Source organism: Panulirus ornatus, chromosome 11 (assembly GCF_036320965.1).
Source record: "Panulirus ornatus isolate Po-2019 chromosome 11, ASM3632096v1, whole genome shotgun sequence".
In the NCBI taxonomy this organism is placed as follows: Eukaryota; Metazoa; Arthropoda; class Malacostraca; order Decapoda; family Palinuridae; genus Panulirus; species Panulirus ornatus.
In genome coordinates this window covers 16,041,629-16,064,328 of record NC_092234.1, presented here as the reverse complement: position 1 = coordinate 16,064,328, position 22,700 = coordinate 16,041,629, and the positions used below count along the sequence as shown (strand labels likewise).

The 22,700-nt window shown below is 37.0% G+C and overlaps 3 protein-coding genes across 6 annotated transcripts in view; 2 read left to right on the top strand and 1 right to left on the bottom strand.

Annotated features, from left to right (window-relative positions):
• The window catches only part of mahj (LisH and WD40 domain-containing protein mahjong), a 212,913-nt gene that overhangs the window by 561 nt on the left and 189,652 nt on the right, over positions 1-22,700 (top strand). The gene's annotated exons all lie outside the window — the stretch shown is intronic.
• LOC139751314 (uncharacterized) lies at positions 299-9,628 on the top strand. Of its 2 annotated transcripts, none has more exons than XM_071666654.1 (2): positions 299-572; positions 5,919-9,628. In XM_071666654.1, the coding sequence occupies exon 2, from the start codon at positions 5,931-5,933 to the stop codon at positions 7,656-7,658; it is 1,728 nt and encodes a 575-aa protein (XP_071522755.1). In that variant the 5' UTR covers positions 299-572; positions 5,919-5,930; the 3' UTR covers positions 7,659-9,628. The 2 variants fall into 2 exon arrangements, with proteins under 2 accessions (XP_071522755.1, XP_071522754.1); XM_071666653.1 differs by lacking the exon at positions 299-572 and adding an exon at positions 727-844.
• Positions 11,502-22,380, bottom strand: Samtor (S-adenosylmethionine sensor upstream of TORC1). 3 transcript variants are annotated; one of them, XM_071666655.1, is made up of 5 exons: positions 22,253-22,380; positions 18,949-19,061; positions 15,296-15,441; positions 13,282-13,399; positions 11,502-12,566 (listed from the first exon to the last, which is right to left on the bottom strand). In XM_071666655.1, the coding sequence occupies exons 1-5, from the start codon at positions 22,350-22,352 to the stop codon at positions 11,649-11,651; spliced, it is 1,395 nt and encodes a 464-aa protein (XP_071522756.1). In that variant the 5' UTR covers positions 22,353-22,380; the 3' UTR covers positions 11,502-11,648. The 3 variants fall into 3 exon arrangements, with proteins under 3 accessions (XP_071522756.1, XP_071522757.1, XP_071522758.1); XM_071666656.1 differs by having other exon boundaries at positions 22,258-22,334; XM_071666657.1 differs by having other exon boundaries at positions 22,276-22,330.

Genomic DNA, 22,700 nt, shown 5'->3' with positions numbered 1-22,700 from the left:
TAAAGTATCATTAGCTGATAAGCAAATGTGATTAATTGTAGCTATTTACGTTAATATGAAATGTTAAAAATTCTAAACAACTGAGAAAGAAGGACATTCCTCCATGTAATAACACTAAAAATAAATTAGCGAAGTTATTCATACGTAATAGCTGAATGAACACTGACATTGATTATCTTAGACTATCTTTAAGCTTAGAGAAGACTATCAAAGAAAAAAGATAGTATCTCAACATGATATTTCCGGAATGACAGAGATTATAGTCGACAGTCACATTAAAAACACACGGTGGCAACTTTACTTGCCATAGCAGCTGACCCAAACGTAGTGGAGCTGACACCTTCACATTAGGGTTAACTATTAACGGATTTTCTTACAATTTTTCTTTTGTCTGTGAGACTCATACGTAATATGTATAACTAGATGTGTTTATATATATATCTGACGACTGTTTCATTCAGTTAAATTATTATATTTCATAACTATTTGGTATTAATTTCAGTCTGGTTTTAGAGGATATTACACTGATACATGTATCATACATCTTTTGAATTACGTCGAAGGTGATTCAGGTAATTATACATTTTTGTAGTTGTGTTAAAGCTAGAAAAAATGATGAGAAAATGATGATGTATTCAGAATCAAAATGTGCTTAGCTATGTATATAGTGTACTTTGATTGCAATCATATTCAAATTGACGTAGATGCAGATAGTACATGTGCTCACTGTGTGTCATGTGGGGGTACACAGGGTGGCTCTCTGGGGCCTCATCTGTTCCTGTGTTAACCACCTGACGGTAACGGTGGCGTGCAAACATGTTAGACGCTGACATGGGGTTAAATGGTATTTCTTATGCATTTCAGTGATATATATATATATATATATATATATATATATATATATATATATATATATATATATATAAATAGTCTTTTCCAAATGGAAGAAATAGTTTCGGCAAATGGTACTTCTTATATAAATGGTATTTCTTATGAGCGAAAACTTGAATTTAACATATTCGTTAAGGTCGTCGGGAGTTTGTAAAAATCAGGGAAAGTAAACAATTTAATGTAAACAGTTAAACTTAGTGGAGGTTAGTTAGTTTAAAAGTGCTGAACATGAAGTACGATAAACCCACTATTATATAAGTATTGATATACCATTCAACCAACCATTGCCAACATATCTGTCGGCAGTACAGGTTAATATTATTGGTTCCTATACTATTCGCCATTTCCCGCATTAGCGAGTAGCGTTAAGAACAGAGAACGGAGCCTTTGAGGGAAATCCTCACTTGGTCCCCTCCTCTGTTCCTTCTTTTGGAAAATGAAAAATCAAGACGGGCGGGAATATTCACTTGGTATGGGCATTCAGTGTCAGTTTCAAGAATATTATATATATATATATATATATATATATATATATATATATATATATATATATATATATATTTTCTATTTTATTTTGCTTTGTCGCTGTCTCCCGCGTTAGCGAGGTAGCGCAAGGAAACTGACGAAAGAATGGCCCAACCCACCCCATACACATGTATATACATACACGTCCACACACGCAAATATACATACCTATACAACTCAATGTATACATATATATACACACACAGACATATACATATATACACATATACATAATTCATGCTGTCTGCCATTATTCATTCCCATCGCCACCTCGTCACACATGGAATAACAACCCCCTCCCCCCTCATGTGAGCGAGGTAGCGCTAGGAAAAGACAACAAAGGCCCCATTCGTTCACACTCAGTCTCTAGCTGTCATGTAATAATGCACCGAAACCACAGTTCCCTTTCCACATCCAGGCCCCACACAGCTTTCCATGGTTTACCCCAAACGCTTCACATGCCCTGGTTCAATCCATTGACAGCACGTCGACCCCGGTATACCACATCGTTCCCGTTCACTCTATTCCTTGCATGCCTTTCACCTTCCTGCATGTTTAGGCCCTGATCACTCAAAATCTTTTTCACTACATCTTTCCACCTCCAATTTGGTCTCCCACTTCTCCTTGTTCCCTCCACCTCTGACACATATATCCTCTTGGTCAATCTTTCCTCACTCATTCTTTCCATGTGACCAAACCATTTCAAAACACCCTCTTCTGCTCTCTCAGCCACACCCTTTTTATTAACACACATCTCTCTTACCCTTACATTACTTACTCGATCAAACCATCTTACACCACATATTGTCCTCAAACATCTCATTTCCAGCACATCAACCCTCCTGCGCACAACTCTATCCATAGGTCACGCCTCGCAACCATACAACATTGTTGGAACCACTATTCCTTCAAACATACCCATTTTTGCTTTCCGAGATAACGTTCTCGACTTCCACACATTCTTCAAGGCTCCCAGAACTTTTGCCCCCTCCCCCGCCCTATGATTCACTTCTGCTTCCATGGTTCCATCCACTGCCAAATCCACTCCCAGATATCTAAAACACTTTACTTCCTCCAATTTTTCTCCATTCAAACTCACCTCCCAATTGACTTGACCCTCAACCCTACTATATCTTATAATGTTGCTCTTATTCACATTTACTCTCAACTTTCTTCTTTCACACACTTTACCCATAGGTCACTTTCAGAATGTCGACCACTTAAACTCAATTTTTATATTTTTTTTCTAAATAAGGAAGTTAACGCCTTCTTGGTCTGTTTGTTTGTATGTAGCATTTATGGATCTGGAGAAGGCATATGATGGAGTTGATAGAGATGCTCTGTGGAAGGTATTAAGAATATATGGTGTGGGAGGCAAGTTGTTAGAAGCAGTGAAAAGTTTTTATCGAGGATGTAAGGCATGTGTACGTGTAGGAAGAGAGGAAAGTGATTGGTTCTCAGTGAATGTAGGTTTGCGGCAGGGGTGTGTGATGTCTCCATGGTTGTTTAATTTGTTTATGGATGGGGTTGTTAGGGAGGTGAATGCAAGAGTTTTGGAAAGAGGGGCAAGTATGAAGTCTGTTGGGGATGAGAGAGCTTGGGAAGTGAGTCAGTTGTTGTTCGCTGATGATACAGCGCTGGTGGCTGATTCATGTGAGAAACTGCAGGAGCTGGTGACTGAGTTTGGTAAAGTGTGTGAAAGAAGAAAGTTAAGAGTAAATGTGAATAAGAGCAAGGTTATTAGGTACAGTAGGTTTGAGGGTCAAGTCAATTGGGAGGTGAGTTTGAATGGAGAAAAACTGGAGGAAGTGAAGTGTTTTAGATATCTGGGAGTGGATCTGGCAGCGGATGGAAACATGGAAGCGGAAGTGGATCATAGGGTGGGGGAGGGGGCGAAAATTCTGGGAGCCTTGAAGAATGTGTGGAAGTCGAGAACATTATCTCAGAAAGCAAAAATGGGTATGTTTGAAGGAATAGTGGTTCCAACAATGTTGTATGGTTGCGAGGCGTGGACTATGGATAGAGTTGTGCGCAGGAGGATGGATGTGCTGGAAATGAGATGTTTGAGGACAATGTGTGGTGTGAGGTGGTTTGATTGAGTAAGTAACGTAAGGGTAAGAGAGATGTGTGGAAATAAAAAGAGCGTGGTTGAGAGAGCAGAAGAGGGTGTTTTGAAATGGTTTGGTCACATGGAGAGAATGAGTGAGGAAAGATTGACCAAGAGGATATATGTGTCGGAGGTGGAGGGAACGAGGAGAAGAGGGAGACCAAATTGGAGGTGGAAAGATGGAGTGAAAAAGATTTTGTGTGATCGGGGCCTGAACATGCAGGAGGGTGAAAGGAGGGCAAGGAATAGAGTGAATTGGATCGATGTGGTATACCGGGGTTGACGTGCTGTCAGTGGATTGAATCAAGGCATGTGAAGCGTCTGGGGCAAACCATGGAAAGCTGTGTAGGTATGTATATTTGCGTGTGTGGACGTATGTATATACATGTGTATGGGGTGGGTTGGGCCATTTCTTTCGTCTGTTTCCTTGCGCTACCTCGCAAACGCGGGAGACAGCGACAAAGTATAATAAAAAAATATATATATATATATATTGGAGGTGGAAAGATGGAGTGAAAAAGATTTTGTGTGATCGGGGCCTGAACATGCAGGAGGGTGAAAGGAGGGCAAGAAATAGAGTGAATTGGAGTCATGTGGTATACAGGGGTTGACGTGCTGTCAGTGGATTGAAGCAAGGCATGTGAAGCGTCTGGGGTAAACCATGGAAAGCTGTGTAGGTATGTATATTTGCGTGTCTGGACGTGTGTATGTACATGTGTATGGGGGGGGGGTTGGGCCATTTCTTTCGTCTGTTTCCTTGCGCTACCTCGCAAACGCGGGAGACAGCGACAAAGTATAAAAAAAATATATATATATATATATATATATTTATTGCCATTTCCCGTATTAGCGATGTAGCTTCAAGAATAGATGACTCGAGCCTCAGAGGAAAAATTCCTCACTTGGCCCTCACTTCTCTGTATGCAAATAGAATTAGTTTTACTATTGGTGCTTTGATTGATGTTCAAGCATTCATCAGTTATGACATCATTATCCAGACTTCTAGCTATATCATTTGCAGAAGAAAGAATGGTGATATCTGTCTACTTGATTTTAGTTCACATTTTGTTAGATTTTCAGCAAGTAAAACTTCTTTTACAAAATGGTTCTGTGATTAGCAAAATACAGGAAAAAAAAAAAGCATAAAGCAACCTCCCTCTAGGGTAATATTTGGAAAGAAACAGCTCATGTGACATCTGAAGGACATCATGAAGAGGGAATGATTTTACATCCAGCAATAATTCTCAAAGCTTGATGTTTGAAACTTGGATTATCTTCTGAAACTTTGTAGGCATCCAAGTCCTTGCTGAAAGCCTTCTGGAACTCAGATTGATCTATTTTTATAAGTGAAGAATCAAGAAATGAAAATGTAGAGGAAATTTCATCCAATTATTTTGCCCTGCAATTCAGTTCATGCCACAAGGACATCTAAAACACATTTCATATCAATCTGGGATGTATAGTTTTGTAGATGAGCTTGAACCTTCATTAGATGGATAAAAGTTCCATTCTCTTGTTTACTCAGTTTCAGAAAATGTTTATTCCTAGTTTTCCACTAGTTTCAATGCATGCACAAAAAGTTTTCCAATTCAACCTTCATATATTTGTTTTTTTATTATTAATCAATTGTAAGTCTTAGGAAATAGAAATAGAGTCCACTATGCGCAGTATAGTGGACTCTTATTAACATGACCAAGATTGGTTACTTAAGAATAGTGCGCATTAATTTGATTTTTTTTTTTTTTTTTTTACAAAAGAAGACTGCACTTTTGAAAATTATTCAAGATCTTAGAACATATTATACTTATGTCACTCAAAAGCACCATTTACCTCAGTTACTTGCATATGTCGCACTTTAATGGCTCTAGCTTTGATGTTGAGTTTTTGTGCAGCCTTTAAGACTGATTTTTAAATATTCTTTTAGTACCTTTCCCCATTTAGTGGATCTAGTAATGTATGGAACTTTTGATCTGTTCAAAAAAAAAAAAAAAAAAATAGATGAGAGAAGGAAGCTACATGTACACTAGTCAAGATGGGCAGTACATGGTTCAAAGTCATTTCCTTGTGAAACTATAGTTAGAATACGTTTGTGTTTGTGAGTTAATTTGACCATGTCTCCTTGCATTCTTAACATCAGTCCTATCATCTACTAACTTAAGCAGAAGTTCTGCTGCTAAACTTTAGCCTGTTTTCATGCATGTGACTAAAATCAATGAAATATATATTTCCTTTGGTAGCTGAGATGGCATGGACAAATGATTACCAGTGGGTATTTATGCTACCATTCAAAAACCATATATTTCTAGATTGTATTTTTTTCCAAAAAATAGTCACTTGTTTATACAAACAAAGTCACCAAACTGAGATTAGCATGGTAACTTGTGAATATTTACAGGTCTTTGTGGAGATGGCAAATGCAGAATTAAAGAAGAACTTGATTGAAGGTATCTGTTCGGTGGTTGGAGAAGAGGAAGGGCTAACAAAATATGAGCTTAAGACCACAAGTATTCAAAAAGATGAAGAGAACAGGATTCAGATTGTGGCCATTGGTCCCATGAATGACAGACCAACAAAATCAGTTTTGCTTTTGGGAGAGACAGGTGCTGGAAAGACTAGTATTATCAATGCTATGGTTAATCATCTCTTTGGTGTTGCCCTTGAAGATAACTTTAGATTCCAATTGAAAGATTATACTGGGAGTGATGACAAACACCAGGTAGATAATCAAACAGAGTACATCACAGCATATCTGATATACCATCAAACTGGAATGCACTTTGAAGGTAACTGTGTGTTGATAGATACACCTGGCTTTGGTGACACAAAAGTGCCATTGGAGAAATTAAAGGTCTTCTTAACAAAGGACTTTGGCTTAAATAACCTTAACTGCATTGGATTAGTTGCCAAAGCCAATCAAAATAGGATATTAGCACACCACATAGAAACCTTTACTAAGTTTACTTCAATTTTGGGAAATAATGTCAGTGGTATATCAAAACTTTTGGCTACTTTTGCTTCTGATAGTGATCCAGCACTAGTTGAGGTGATGAGACATACAGGTATCCAGTTTACCGATGTGTACAGACTTGATAACTGGCCTTTGTATGTCACAGACACAGTTGATTTGTCTGAGAAGAGCCATCATGCATACCTGCAGTATAAATGGAATAACATGCAAGCAGAGTATGCTAGATTTTTTGAAGCCTTACTAGAATCTTCTCCAGTCAGCCTCAAGCCAACTAGGGACCTTATTGAGGCAACTAATCATCTAGAACAAATAAAAGGCAAATTAAAGAAAAATGTGAAAGCTACAGCTGAATTGGTCAATACTCTTCGAAGAGAGAAGATATCACTAAATCAATATGAAGATCAGGCAAAAAAGATAACGTGGAAGGTACAAGAAAGAAAAGAACACATTGAAAAGTTTCCTGTGCTTAGTGGATTTCATGTTCATAATTGTGAAATTTGTCAGCAAACCTGTACTGATTTTTGTATGGATCCATCTGGTGTTACACCTGCGCTAGCTGGAACTGGTGCAGGGATCGGTTCTGCAACTGTGACTGGAATTGGTAGTGCAATAACTGCTGGAGCAGTGACAGGGGCAGAGGTTGGAATCTTTGGTGGTCCAATAGGAGTTATGGTTGGTGGAGGTATTGGAACAATTATTGGGCTAACTACTGGGCTTATTGTAGGGCTTGTGACAAGGAAAAGTTATTCAAAGTGCCCTATTGCTTCCTGTGGAACTTGTAGTAGAAATAAATGCACCCATGATATGGCAGACCATGAAATTCAAAAAGAAAAATACATTTTAAGTGAAACTTTTGAGGAGAAAATCAACCATTTAGAGAAGTCAAAATATGATGAAATAACTGAAAACATTACAAAATTAAGGAGAGTGATTCAGAGCAATGAGAAGGCCCTAAATGACTTTAAAGAAAAACTGACTGTCAGTGCTAGAGATCTGGTGGAATGCACCAATAAAGTTGTTGAACTAAGCTTTGGATACAAGTCTTTAAACCCTACTTCGTTCATAGATGAAATGATCACAGAAGAGAGGGAAAACTCCCACCATGTAGAACTGCTGATGATGTTGAAGAATGCTGTAATACTAATGTTAGGATCTGTGGAAAACTAAGCTGAGACAACTCATTTGGTGATAATTAGCAGCTCAAGAATTTGTGTGAATGTTGTTGCTGAATGCTTTGACTTTTTGGTGCATTCATGTATTTAGTTAACCATTAGAGTAACTTTTAACAGTCATACGAATATTTCTTTTTCTTATGTTTTTCATGAAGTTTTCATGTGGCTTCCTTTCTAATGTGAATTGCATTTTTTGAGTTTATGAGCCCATGGAAAAATCTTTGTTACCAGATTAGTGCTCTGATTGGTGAGACTTAACTTTAATTAGAGTTTTTCCAAGAAATTATGTATGTAGCTAAATCCTTCAAAAGACTATAGAGTGTAGAACAATTCATTATTGGACATAAATCATTAACAAATCTGTTTCGGATATGTTTTATAGGAAAACATTGTTATCCTGTTTACACATGTACTAGAGTTAACTTTATGAATCTGTATTGTATGGTCCACTTGACTTGTGATGTTTGCCAAACATTTGAACACAGTATTTATAAAATACAGCTATTGCTCTGCAATGTTTGAAATAAAATGGTGATGATATTTCTTATAATAGCTTGGAGTACACACCATATGAGTATTATTTATGATGAATGAGTACACTAAAACATGTTATAAATCATGTAATCTCACTTTTACTTAGCAGGGAAAGGAACAACTATGTATGGATGTTAACTGAAACTTTTTTATATATTCATTATAAAGTTGATCAACTTATACTAAGTATACCTTTACAGGGGTACTGACAGCCACTGCTGCCAGATACAAGGTGTTCTTTCCACCTGAACTTGAGGTTGTCATGAGCTGCTGCAAAGCAGAAAAATTTTCATTTGTTGCTTGGCACTGGTCTTATGACAACTGGTTATTGTGTAACGATTGGTGAAATGCATAATTACCCCTTCCCAGTAGTAAGAATAAAGAAAAGTCTGAAAACTGAGACTATTTTGTTGCTGAAAAACAGGTTCCAAACAAATATATATATCAGAAAATATACACCAAACACCTACATACTCTTTAACTCTTTTCCATTTCAAAACTACACCTTCCCTTGTCCAACCCCTTACTTCTGTACTCTAACCACTCCGTAACAAAAAGCTGCTGGTGTTCAATATTGGAGAGTGGTGATTGAAAGGATGGTGGTTTGCATAGATCCTCAGCTTGGAAAAGAACAATATGGCTTTAGGATTGGTTCAGGATGTGTGGGTCATTTGTTTGCACTGAAGAATATGTGAAAGAAATACTTAAAGAAACAGAGGGATGTGTATGTGACTTTCATGCATCTGGAGAAATCACATTCTAGATTGATAGGGATACCATGTGGAAGGTGTCATGAATATATGGTTTGGGAGGAAAGCTACAAGAAGCAGTGAAGAGTCTTATCAAGAAAGTAAGGGCTGCGTTCAGTAGGAATAAAGGGTGAATGGTACCAGTTGAAGGTGGGTATGTGGTAGGGATGAGTGATGTCACCATGGCTGATTAATTTTGTATGGATGGGGAGGTGGCTGCATGTATCTTGGAGGAAGGAACAGGTCTACAGTCTGTTGGAGGTAGTAGAGCTGGGGAAGTGGGATAGTCATGTTTTGCTGATGACACAGCACTGGAGGGAGATTCAAATGAGAAACTGCTGAAGCTGGTGTCTGAGTTTGGGGGTGTGTGTGTGTGAAAGGAGTTGAGAGTAAATGTGAATTAAAGCAAGATTATTGGGTTTGGTAGAGAAAAGTTGGTTAGTTTGAATGGAGAGAACCTGAGGAAGTAGGACAACGGTGTGGACATGGCAGTGAGTGGATCCATGGAAGATGTAATGATATATTGAGTGGACAAGGGAGGTAAGGTACTGGGCATACTGAGGAGTGTGTGGAAGGGAAGCTGTTGTCAGGAGGGCAAAGATGGGCATGTTTAATGGAAAAGTAGTCTTGATGGTGTTGTATGGATGTAAGACATGGGCTGCAATTGAGCAATTACAGAAAAGGGTGAATATATTGAAAATGAAATGTTTAAGGACAAAATGTAATGTGAGGAGTGTTGACTGAGTAAGAAATTATAGGGTAAGAGAGGGATGTGGCAACAAGAACAGCATAGTTGAAAGATATGAAGATGATGTACTAATATTATTTGGACATGGACAGGAGTGATGAGGTTGACAAAGAGGGCATAAGTGTTGGAAATGGAAGGGACAAGAAGGAGGAAGCCAACTTGGAGATGGAAGGATGTAGTAAAAAAGGTACTTTCCTGTGTATCTATGGGTACTTGCAGTGAGATTTTGCCATGGTGGCAGTGCTAGTGCATTGTGCTCACCACTTGACCTTTATGTTGACAAATGACATTTCTCTCAACCTTTTCCTCATTTGTCTTGCTTCTTGTACACTATTTTTCTCAGCAGCTACTCCTGTGGCATCGTTATCTATTTAGGGTTCATCTATTATTATCTTTAACTGTAAGGTTAATCTCTTTTGAATGTTTCTGTAGTATACCACACAAGCCTGGACAGAGTTGATCCATTGTTTGCTAGGCAGAGGGGGTCTGAGATGGGTTCTTACCACCTACTAGTGGAGTCTGTCAATATATATATATTTTATAACAGATGTAAGTGGGGAGGTACAACCCCCATGAGGTACTCATTAAACTTGATGGTAATTCATATATTTTTACAATTATTCTAACCCATTTTAGTTCCTCAAAAGGAAAATTAAATGTACATGTGTGTTTGTTTCACCATTTCAATGATTTACACTAACAGTCAATGTAGAAACCATGCCTTTTCACCACCCTCCTAAAACGGTGATGTGTCTATAATAATTTTCTCTGCTAAAGTGACTTAATTATTTTCGTTGAATATAACTCCCTTGATTATTGTTACCAGCAGTTTTATGTCAACAAATATCATAAGTTTACTTTTATTTAAATATGATTGTTGTTCTTATAATATGCTTACTTCTGTACACCAGCTGTATTCACTTTCATGAGAATTTAAGTAATATTAGTTGTTAATTTTAACATCAATATAACTCAATAAGTGTTTAGTTTTCTAAGATACATGTTCTTACATACCACTACTGTTTTGAGCTATTCATTATTATCTTGGCAAGTTTGTAATTTGTTACCCCTTTTGCATAAAAATTTCTGAAAGCCCAGCAGGGGAACTAGAACAATTACGTAATGCCATACCAGGAACACTAAGAAACATACATGAAATGAAAATGAAACTGATACCAACTGAGCCTAGAAAATACAATTACACCTGAGGTGTAGCTCTCAAAGGCTCAATAAATAAACAAAAAATCCAACAAGCAAAATATGAAATGAGCAATATGGTGGTGGTCAAAACAAAATTCTTCTACTAGTAAGCAGTGTGATGAGAGCCACATGCTAACCCTGCCATTACGGCAAAATCTCATCATAGTTACTAGTAGGCAAGTAGATCCTATCTACCAAATCCTGGATACATGCCTGTATATAGGTCATGAACTTTCAACATTGTCATTAGTACCAGAATTGTAGAAGCCAAAATACCTACTTATTGAGGAAATTTGTTAATGAAATGTTTTGTCCTACTAAGGCTTGCACAGGGGTTTTAGATATTAGTGTCCTGAACTTGCTGTAAGCTTCAGAAACATTACAAGGCAGGCAAATGAAAGAAAAAAATGCATGATAGATAGCTTGCAATTTAGGTATAGGAGGCAGATGTTATAGTATGAAAATGATTAATGAAAGACCCATCGGTGGAAAAAAAAATCATTTTACTTACCCCATAATGAAGATAAGGCAAAACATCAAACAAACATAATTTACTAACAATCATAGCACCTCAAAAATATAAAGGTAATTCAAAATGTACACCAGTAAACTTCATGAAATTTTATGTCAGTGAAGGATATGTACTAAAAGGATGTACAAACTATCTGGTTATACTCTGTAATGTAATGAATAATATGTACAAGAAGAATGTATACAGTATGTTGTTATACTCTGTAACATAAACTTGCAGATATCACTTGACCTGACTTTCATCATCTGGCGTTTCTTCTTCACTTTCCGAAAGATCCTGAAAATCCTGAGGAATGTACATTTCACCTTTGACTTTTTCATAATCAATTCCCACAAATTTGTTTTTCACATTAGTCTTTTTCATAAGGGACAACTGTCTAGTTGCATCTAGTTCCCAAGCCTCTCTACAAAGTCCTTTGCGAAATACCATCCCATGGAAATGGGTCAGTTTTTCATATTTAGTCCTTGAAAATCCTAAATATCCAAGAGTTATTTTCCACAGCTTATAGATGTGAACATTAGCATTTTGGTGTTTGCTGTCTGGTGTGATAATACACAGAATACCATTAGGTTTTAAGAGGTGATAAGCTTTTTGGCAACATAAGAGCCTCTGTTTTGGTGAGGGTATGTATTCAAGAAGCAGGCAAAAGACCACAACATCAAAGGAATTACTTTCAAGACATGTTACAATGTCTGGCTCAGGAATTCCCTCCAAAGTTACTGTTTCAGTTCTTGAATTCATTTCTGTCAAAATTTTGTCATTCACATGTAAAAACCTTGCATTATCACATACTGCTGCACTGTCTTTTTTGTTCTTTGGAGTTATTGCATGTAAAGTTTTGACTCTGAAGGAAGATTCTGATGTATCAATTATAGATTGTTTTCCTTTCTGTTTCTCTTCTAATGTACACTCTAAGAATGACTCTACATTGCCTGCTGCTTGCAGGGTAGCTGATGGGATTGATGTTCTTAATTCTGTTGTTTGTGAAGTATCTAATATAGCTGATGTTTTATTAATTGTTTCTGATTTGTCAGATTGCAATGAAACTTCTGAATTTCTGGTAGCACAGGTTTCCAGATGATTAGACTCTGTTTTTTGTGCAAAAACTTCTAAGCTTAGGAAATCACACTTCTTGACTGACTGAAATAAACAGAAAGGATTAGTATTAGTTGCATGAAAATATATATTTTCACACTTATGGGCATTAAGAGAAAAAGAAACAATGCACAGAGCAATAGAGTTATTTTCCAAAAATAATGAAGTTGTCTAGTAAATATACTGGAACTGTAACTACAATTACAAAAGATCAGATTTTAAGAAAGAATGACAAGAAAGTGGAACAGGTAATCTTGCAATGAGAACAGAGGCATAACATACAGAATACAACAAAATTACAAATCAAGAATATCAGTAACCTCCCAGGTAATGCAACATGAAAATAATGATAGCAAGATAACTTTTGCAAAACACCTCTTCTAATCTGTATGGCAAGACAACATCAATATTGATAACCCTCATTTAGTGTTGCAGATGTTTTCTGAAAAATGCTATGCTATGCAAAACAAGTAAAGTGTATGTAAATTTTTCAGAGAAATACATGTAATAATTGTTGGCCGTATTCCAGACTCAAAATTTTCTGTTAATAAAAACTTTAATAGCATGTTAAGTTATTACTTGAAACATTAAATTCAATTCTTATCTTTTCACACATTTCCCTTCCAACCTTGTGAATCTAGGTTTTTTAAGGTTAAAGAACATATTATTCCTTAACATTTCAAAAGATATTCTTATAACAATAAAAGATAAACCATTTCAGAAGTCTATTTCAGCCACTACAATTATAATAATGTTGTACCTGATGAGCAGGGCAAAGATCAACAGCAGTCACATCGAAATCTTTGTACACTGAGAATGGGTTGTAGCAGCTTCCCACATCCAACACTTTAATTCTTGAGGTCAAAGATACCGTATACCTGGAAATGATAACATGGCCTTATGTAAAGCATGTGTGATATTTCCATATTCAAAGTGAATGGCTTAGATCTAATACAAAGGAGGAAAGTTATGATCATTAGAACCATAACATCTGACATCACAATCTGGTTATGACAGCTCTTTCAACATTACTTATTTTTCAATCTATCATATTTAATTTGATGCCTACTTAAAAGATTGGGATCAAAAGCATACAGCCTTTCAGCTCAGTCTCACATAAAGTATCTTTAGCTTATGTCTAATATGTTAAAGTGAACAAAGGATGTCACAATACTGTAGGGCTTATTTGCACACCAAGATGATAAATCAAAAAAGAGCAATATTTCCACTCAGACATCTACCCTTGTATGCAAAACCTTTCCAATGAACACTCACAATAATCCCTTGCATCCTTCTGTGAAATACTACAAGCTTTGAGGATTACTTCTGTGCATTTTATTTGTCATATACCTCTTCTTAGGCCTTTAATCCTTTCAATTCAATGTTAAAAATTTGTTTCCTTGTCTGATGAATTTTAGAAAAATTTTAGATGCAAAAATGTTATGAACCATTTACACCCAAAACATTAGACATTTAAACCTTGGTGTGATGCTTAAGCTTGTAAATCTAGGTGCTTTGCCACCATTTAAAGCCACCGCATACACAAAGGCCCAGTACTTTATCCCTCACTCTCATTTTCCTGTCATGCTTGGAGATTTGAGTCTTTCTTTAATATTATATTCAAAATCAATACTCATGGTCTCCTGACATGTCCAAATATGAAAGTTGGTTCTGATTACCAGAACCCTACAAACTTTTATTAATTTACGATGTGCACGATATTCTTCCAAGGTTTTCTGTAAGCATTTGAGCCTTCTGAATGTATCTGTGGACTACTTAGAGCTTCTAATGACACGTGGGATCTATTCTTTCCTTAGGGGTTATGACATAGTACCTGATAAATAAGGCATGATCTTGTCACTGGTCAGTGATAATATAATTGTCATCTCTTTAAACATTAACAACAATAATCAGATTTCAATACTCAGAAAATAGCCCATTCACATACAAAATTTCCCAACTCAAAAAAAATGCCCAATGAAAGTCCTAATTTTGATATTAGGGAGAGCACACACACACACACACACACACACACACACACACACACACACACACACACACACACAAGTATTTTTGCCCCTGGGTATTTGATAAAAATCAACCATGCACTGAAAACAGAAACTAGATATTTGTCTGGGTTGTACTGGGAGTTAGAAACCTATTGGCATTTAACTAAATACAAAGATCTGTTGGAAGGCTCTAAAGTTTCTTGAACAACATTCATTGAAACCTTGATATTTCTGGAACAACATTGCAATGAAATCAAGTTATAATGAAAAGTAGGGTTCAACTTTATTCAGAACTACAAAATAAACACATATTTCAGGTAAACTTAGAAAAAGAAAATAATGTTCAATTGTAATTTATCCTAAGAACTACTGTGTCTAGCCAAAAATCTAAATTCTATGTACAACAGATAACCACATTTCTGCTGAAATTCCAATCCAGTTAAGCTTATCCAAGAATCTGTTACACTCACTCAACAATAAGAGTTAAGGTTCTAAAATACACAGCTGATGTCAGTGGTGTCTCCAGGCACACTAGTTTTCAGCATACAAAACAGCACCAACAATTAGTGACATGGGAAATCACAATAAAAAATGATAATATCTAGCAACTTTGAGGGCTAGAAGTGAAAAAGAAGGAACCATAAATTAACAATAAATACTATGCAGCAGGTCTGTAGAGTGCCATAAGTGCCTTTATTGGCTCATAGGGATGTGTCCATAAATGACAAATAAGAAATCTATGAGACTATTAGATTCATATTTTACCTATTAACCACATCAGGATCATTACTCAATTTCAGTCCAAGGTGATCCAACTTTCGCATTTCTTTTTCAGTTATACGCTGCATCTCTCCTTCATGAAAATATTGCATGACTGCATCATGAACCCAAGTCACACGAGAAGTATTGACCTGTAATACAAATTCCAAAATGAATCTCACTAAGAATTATGTAACACAATAGTAATTTATAAGTATGAAAATGTTATCATCTATTTATTCAATTGGGGCAGATGAAGTGTATACATTCATCATTTACCCATATTTGTGTTGTCATGAAAAATATTGGTTTCCAATTAACTCTAGAGTTTCTTAATTTTTCAATTTGCATGCTTAACTGATGTGTCACCTAAGAGTAGTCTTAAATCACATTTCCACCATCACTCATACTTTTCAATTTTGCATGCTAAACTGACATCACAAATGATATTTCCACCATCAAACACAAAATGACTCCATTGTACATAACTGAAAGTTATTGGTCTAGCATCCTCATTTAATTTTGCTTTGTCGCCTTCTTCCGCATTAGCGAGGTAGCACAAGGAAACAGACGAAAGAATGGCCCAACCCACCTACATACACATGTATATACATACACGTCCACACACACAAATATACATACCTATACATCTCAATGTATACATATATATATATATATACACACAGACATATACATATACACACATGTACATAATTCATACTGTCTGCCTTTATTCATTCCCATCACCACCTCGCCACACATGAAATAACAACCCCCTCCCCCCTACGTGTGCGAGGTAGCACTAGGAAAAGACAACAAAGGCCCCATTCGTTCACACTCAGTCTCTAGCTGTCATGTAATAATGCACTGAAACCACAGCTCCCTTTCCACATCCAGGCCCCACAGAACTTTCCATGGTTTACCCCAGATGCTTCACATGCCCTGGTTCAATCCATTGACAGCACGTCGACCCCAGTATACCACATCGTTCCAATTCACTCTATTCCTTGCAGTGAAAAGTTTTTATCGAGGATGTAAGGCATGTGTATGTGTAGGAAGAGAGGAAAGTGATTGGTTCTCAGTGAATGTAGGTTTGTGGCAGGGGTGTGTGATGTCTCCATGGTTGTTTAATTTGTTTATGGATGGGGTTGTTAGGGAGGTGAATGCAAGAGTTTTGGAAAGAGGGGCGAGCATGCAGTCTCTTGTGGATTAGAGAGCTTGGGAAGTGAGTCAGTTGTTGTCGCTGTTGATACAGTGCTGGTGGCTGATTCGGGTGAGAAACTGTAGAAGCAGGTGACTGAGTTTGGTAAAGTGTGTGAAAGAAGAAAGCTGAGAGTAAATGTGAATAAGAGCAAGGTTATTAGGTACAGTAGGGTTGAGGAACAAGTCACTTGGGAGGTAAGTTTGAATGAAGAAAAACTGGAGGAAGTGAAGTGTTTTAGATATCTGGGAGTGGATTTGGCAGCGGATGGAACCATGGAAGTGGAAGTGAATCATTGGGTGGGAGAGGGGGCGAAAGTTCTGGGAGTGTTGAAGAATGTGTGGAAGTCAAGAACATTATCTTAGAAAGCAAAAATAGGTATGTTTGAATGAAAGTGGTTCCAACAATGTTACATGGTTACGAGACATGGGCTATAGATAGAGTTGTGCGGAGGAGGGTAGATGTGCTGGAAATGAGATGCTTGAGGACAATATGTGGTGTGAGGTGGTTTGACTGAGTAAGTAATGTAAGGGTAAGAGAGATGTGTGATAATGAAAAGAGTGTGGTTGAGAGAGCAGAGGAGGGAGTTTTGAAATGGTTTGGTCACATGGAGGGAGTGAGTGAGGAAAGATTGACAAAGAGGATGTGTCAGAGGTGGAGGGAACGAGGAGAAATGGGAGACCAAATTGGAGGTAGAAAGATGGAGTGAAAAAGATTTTTAGTGATCGGGGCCTGAACATGCAGGAGGGTGAAAGGCGTGCAAGGAATAGAGTGAATTGGAATGATGTGGTACTGGGGTCAATATGCTGTCAATGGATTGAACAAGGGCATGTGAAGCATCTGGGGTAAACCATAAAATTCTTTTATCTGTTTTCCTGATTCCTACTGTACTTCAGATACCATCCACTTCCAGTGTTCTCTTTTTTCACTTGTCCTGGCCTTGAAAAACAATGGCTCCATATCCACATCAGATTTGGTACAAGTATTCCATCATGCTGGCTTTTTATGTACTTTACATTCAACAGAGCTTTAAGGGTATCTTCAAATCCTCTGCTTTCAACTTTAGCTTTCCCACCACAATTCTTACAAGGTATCACTCTCAAACTCCTAAATTTGTTTACATTCAACATCTTTCTTCAACAAATAATCATCCTCAAATCCTCTGCTTTCAACTTTAGCTTTCCCACCACAATTCTTACAAGGTATCACTCTCAAACTCCTAAATTTGTTTACATTCAACATCTTTCTTCAACAAATAATTACAAAATAATCAGTGACCCATCATTCTATACAAACATTCCTCTGATTCAGCACACAATATTTGCTGTAACTTTCAATCTGCTCTACTATGATTAATCAAAACACCATTATGACCCCATATTGTATTAATCTCAGTTAATGCCCCATCCACTATTGACTTTACCTAACCATGATAAACTACAAACTACGACATTCAATTAAAACCTCTCGCTCATACAACCCCATAATCTCAAGTAGGCACAACTTCAATTACAAAGCTCTTAAAAGCACTCAGAAGTCCTTCATGTGCATCATATAATTAAAACTTTCCAAAGAGTTTTTCTATTAGCTTTTCCATTAGCCTTCAATGTGGCATATAGTTTTCCTTTTTTCCTCTGAACTTTCTCCGCTATCTTTTTAACATTCTCAAGGTCTCAGGCCAGGTGAACCTCCCACCCATTCAGGATGATTTTTGAATTCAAGCACCTGAACTTCACAACTCGTGATATTGCACTGGCACACCTATAGTCAAACATCTTTTCAAGCCAATTCCACTTATCCTTCATTAACAATGCCACACAACTTTTATAAGCATTTGTAATCATCTTGTAATTATGATTTCCAACCCTTCACTTCATCATACTCAAAGGCCCAACTACCTTTCATCTTTTCTCTTGAACAAATCTGTCTAGCATTCCCTTTCTAAAACTTCTATCCTCTTATATTCATAATTTTTTCCTCTCACCCATATGCACTGGTATCTTTTGTCAAAAGCATCTGCAGGAACAATACTCTTCTGAAGACACATGCATGTTTTATGGGTGATATTTACAGCCTTACAGCTGGCTAATAAAAAAAGGGAAACCCAACTCCACAAGGTAGACTTAAGTCCCTTGAATCAAAGTATATTCCAAGGTTTTTTTTACTGTCTTTCTCAACTTTTCCCATGAGCAAATTGACAGCTTAATTAGATAAGCAAACCCTGTTTAATATTTTTCACATGCACTATTTCATGTCATTATTCTGTAAGTAATAAAATTATGTGGTAAACAATCCAAAATACATAATTCTTTGGCAAAAATTTCAAATATTACTACAAAGTCTTGAAAACTACAATATGTTATTTCTGTTCAAACATATTTTAGGGAGAATCTGCATATGTCATCCTATCACAAAAGATGCTGAAGATAAAGACAAATTTAAGTTTTATTGCAAAAACCTGTTGTCGAGACTCCCAGTGCTGGGTAGCTAATGTGTACATAGCACTGGCGTATGTGTGAAGTTTCTCTTCATGTTGAACATGCTCTTTCCACACTTGAGTTTCATCTTCACCTGAAATAAAAAGTGTCACTTTCAGATGGATTTGTATCTGGCATTTATGGATCTGGAGGTGTATGACAGGGTTGATAGAGAAGCTTTTTGGAAAGTCCTAAGAATGTATGGTGTGGAAGGTAAGCTGTTAAAAGGAATGAGGTTTTTATCAAGGGTGTAAGGCGTGAGTATGAGTAAAAAGGAAGAGAGGAGGGTGATTGGTTCACAGTGAAGGCTGGTCTACGGCAGGGTTGTGTGATGTCACTATGGTTGTTTAATTTGTTTATCGATAGGGTAGTTAGGGAGGTAAATGCAAGAATTTTGGAGATGGGTGAGTATGCAGTCTGTTGGGGATGAAAAGGCCCAGGAAGTGAGTCAATTGTTGTTCGCCAATGACACAGCACTGGTAGATGATTCGAGTGAGAAACTGCAGAGGTTGGTGACAGTTTACAAAAGTGTGTGAAAGGAGAAACTTGACAGTAAATGTGAATAAGAGCAAGGTTATTAGGTTCAGCAGGATCAAGGGACAAGTTAGTTGGGATGTAAGTTTGAATGGAGTGGTGAGAAATTGGAGGAGGTGAAGAGTTTATATATTTGGCAGTGAATGGAACCAAGGAAGTGTGAGTCATAGGGTGGGGGAGAGGGTGAAAGTTCTAGGAGCAATGAAGAATGTGTGGAAAGTGGTAATGTTATCTCGGAGAGCAAAAATGGTTATGTTTGAAGGAAAAGTAGTTCCAACAGTATTATATGGTTGTGAGGCATGGGCTATAGATGGGGTTGTATGGGGAAGGGTGAATGTGTTGGAAATGAAATGTTTGAGGACAATATGTGGAGGTGGTTTGATCAAGTAAGTAACAAAAGGGTAAGAGAGATGTGTGGTAATAAAAAGAGTGTGGTTAAGAAAGCAGAAGAGGGTGTGTTGAAATGGTTTGGACACATGGTGAGAATGAGCAAGGAAAGGTTAATAATGAAGATATATGTGTTATAGGTGGAGGGAACAAGGAGAAGCAGGACACCAAACTGGACGTGGGAAGGATGGAGTGAATAGATTTTGAGCGATTGTGGCCTGAACATGCAGGATGGTGAAAGATATGCATAGAATAGAGTAAAATGGAATGAAGTGATCTACTGGGGTCAATGTGCTGTCAATGGTCAATGGGTTAAACCAAAGAAAGGTCTGTGGGGCCTGGATGTGGACAGAGGTCTGTGATTTTGGTGTATTACACATATCATCCCTGGAGATAAGGAGGGAAAGAATACTTCCCATGTATTCCCTGATTGTCTTAAAAGGCAACTAAAAGGGGCGGGAGAGGGGCACTAGAAATCCTCCCCTCCTGTTTTACTTTTCTGATACAGGGAACTGAGATGGGGGCCAAATGAGGATTTTTCCCTCTAAAACTCAGTCACCTGTTCTTAATTTTTTCTCATTTGGAAAAAGATTATGTTTACTACACCATAATACATCATACATCATAAACAAATGATTCCCCCCTCAAAAAAAATCAAATTGACATCAATTTTTCCACCTGAATTATTAAATCTTTATTCCGTCATACCTATTACCAAAGCCTCACTTTTTTTGTGCTAATTTGGTTGGTAGGAACACAGAGTAGGAGCCTCTTGAAACACTACGCTAGAGTTTCCCTTTACCAATGGCCTGTTAAGGGTGAGGCACTAAATTACTAAGAGCAGCACAGGAGTTCACCAAGTATGGAGACTCTTGCCATGGCCATCCCCTTGAATGGGCATCAGATATATAAACACAGAGATAGACAGACCCTTTATGTTATATTACTGATATTCAATCTGCCATTCCATCATCCTTGCTTTTGTTGTGGATGCTTCTAATTCCACTGTTAGTGATGTTTCCTGTGTATATTTTGGTTATCTAATGTCTGCCTTTACAACATCTGCTCTTTGGAGCATTTCCATCTCAGCTTTAGGACAATGTACAAGATTCAATCCATATAAATTGCTGGTAGACCACCTCTTTTCCCATTACACCTTTATGAGAGTTTTATGGAATGATTGGGCAGATGAGGTTTCCCATACATTTGGCTTTTTGAAAAAAATGTCATTTTGAAGTGCAGAGCAATTTTTCTGATTATTTATCAAGATTCCAGGGTATTTAATTTCACGTTACTTTTCCACCATATTTATTTTCTGGCTATTCTTTCATATTGAATATGATATCACTCTTGTTTTTATGTACATCTAATCAACAAACTGCATGGACTGGAATGAATTCCATAATCTGCACTCATTCTAAGTATGGTATTATGTCGATCATTTCTTTAGTTTCTTCCACTGCAATAACAATAAAAAAGTACTGTACTTATTTTACAACAATCATGACTAACTGCTTACGAATTTCTGTACATCGCAAGTTTAAAGATACATCCTGTGCATCCTAATCTTCTCCCACTTGTTATGTTTAATTATACTTTTTTATCACATGTAACAAATACATATTTCATCCCCTTTATAAATATTTGCAATTATGTCCATTAATTTTAGATGCTCTTCGTAATCCAATGATATATGACTTGCTTTCCATCTTCTAAGAGAAACTAAAGCCCTAATGAAATTAATTTCTGTTACTATTAATGAGGGTCTTCTTTTGAAACTACTTTCTTGAAGGTACTTTTGTATGAATACAATGTTATCAAAGTGGTCCTAAATTAGTAAAACCAGTTTAGTTCCATTTGACCTTATCATTTTCATAAACAAGATTTCCAATTTGTTCTCCAATGCCAACCGACTAAAAAATTTTTGAGACCTACAGATCTTAGTTCTTTTGCTCCGAATTTCTTAACTTTGGTATTATATTTGTTCTTGAAATCCTCCATTCATCAGGAATTTTGCCAGTTTGGATTATTTTGCTGAAACACTTTATCAGTACTTCCATTCATATCTGGGAATTCAAAAATACTTCATACAATACCGGTTTCACATCATCAGCTCTACTAATTTCATTGTCTGTTTTCTTCAGATGTTCTTTACTTTCGATATTTTCGTAATAGATTTTCAATATTTCTTCCATGCAGAGTTGAGTGTTCAACTCAGCCCCTTACAATCAAATCCCCAGAAATGTTACTTTCCACATTGCCAAATTCCTTCGTGACATATCCTCCCCTTCATATCTTCCCTCATCTCTAGGTCGGAGGTCTGTTATTCCAAGATCCCTTACATTTGTCATGTAAGGATATTACCCAACTTATACTGTCTCCTCAACTTCTTATGTGTCCGTCGGACCACCTCAGCCAATCTCTTCCCCTGCTCGTTCATGCCGTCACTGCGTACTTGACGCATGTCACATGTGGAGCGCGTCGTCTGCTCCTTCAACATTTTGTAAACAAACCTGTTGGAAAATATATAATCACTTGTTTTAAGGAACTATATAATTTTTTGACACAACTACTTCAAATTATTATCAAGAATAATAATATATTGGGTTGGAGTCAATATTTTTTGACGTAATCTTCATATGAACTGAGCATATGTGGGATATATTTACCACACAGCGAGCAGATGTTTCACAGCAAAGCAGTCTATCCCAAACAATGGCGCAAGGAGACATGTGAACGCTGGAATAGAGTGAGGGACCTTGCCACACTGACACTAGCCGAGAGTTATATAGTTTTTTAAACTAACAGACTA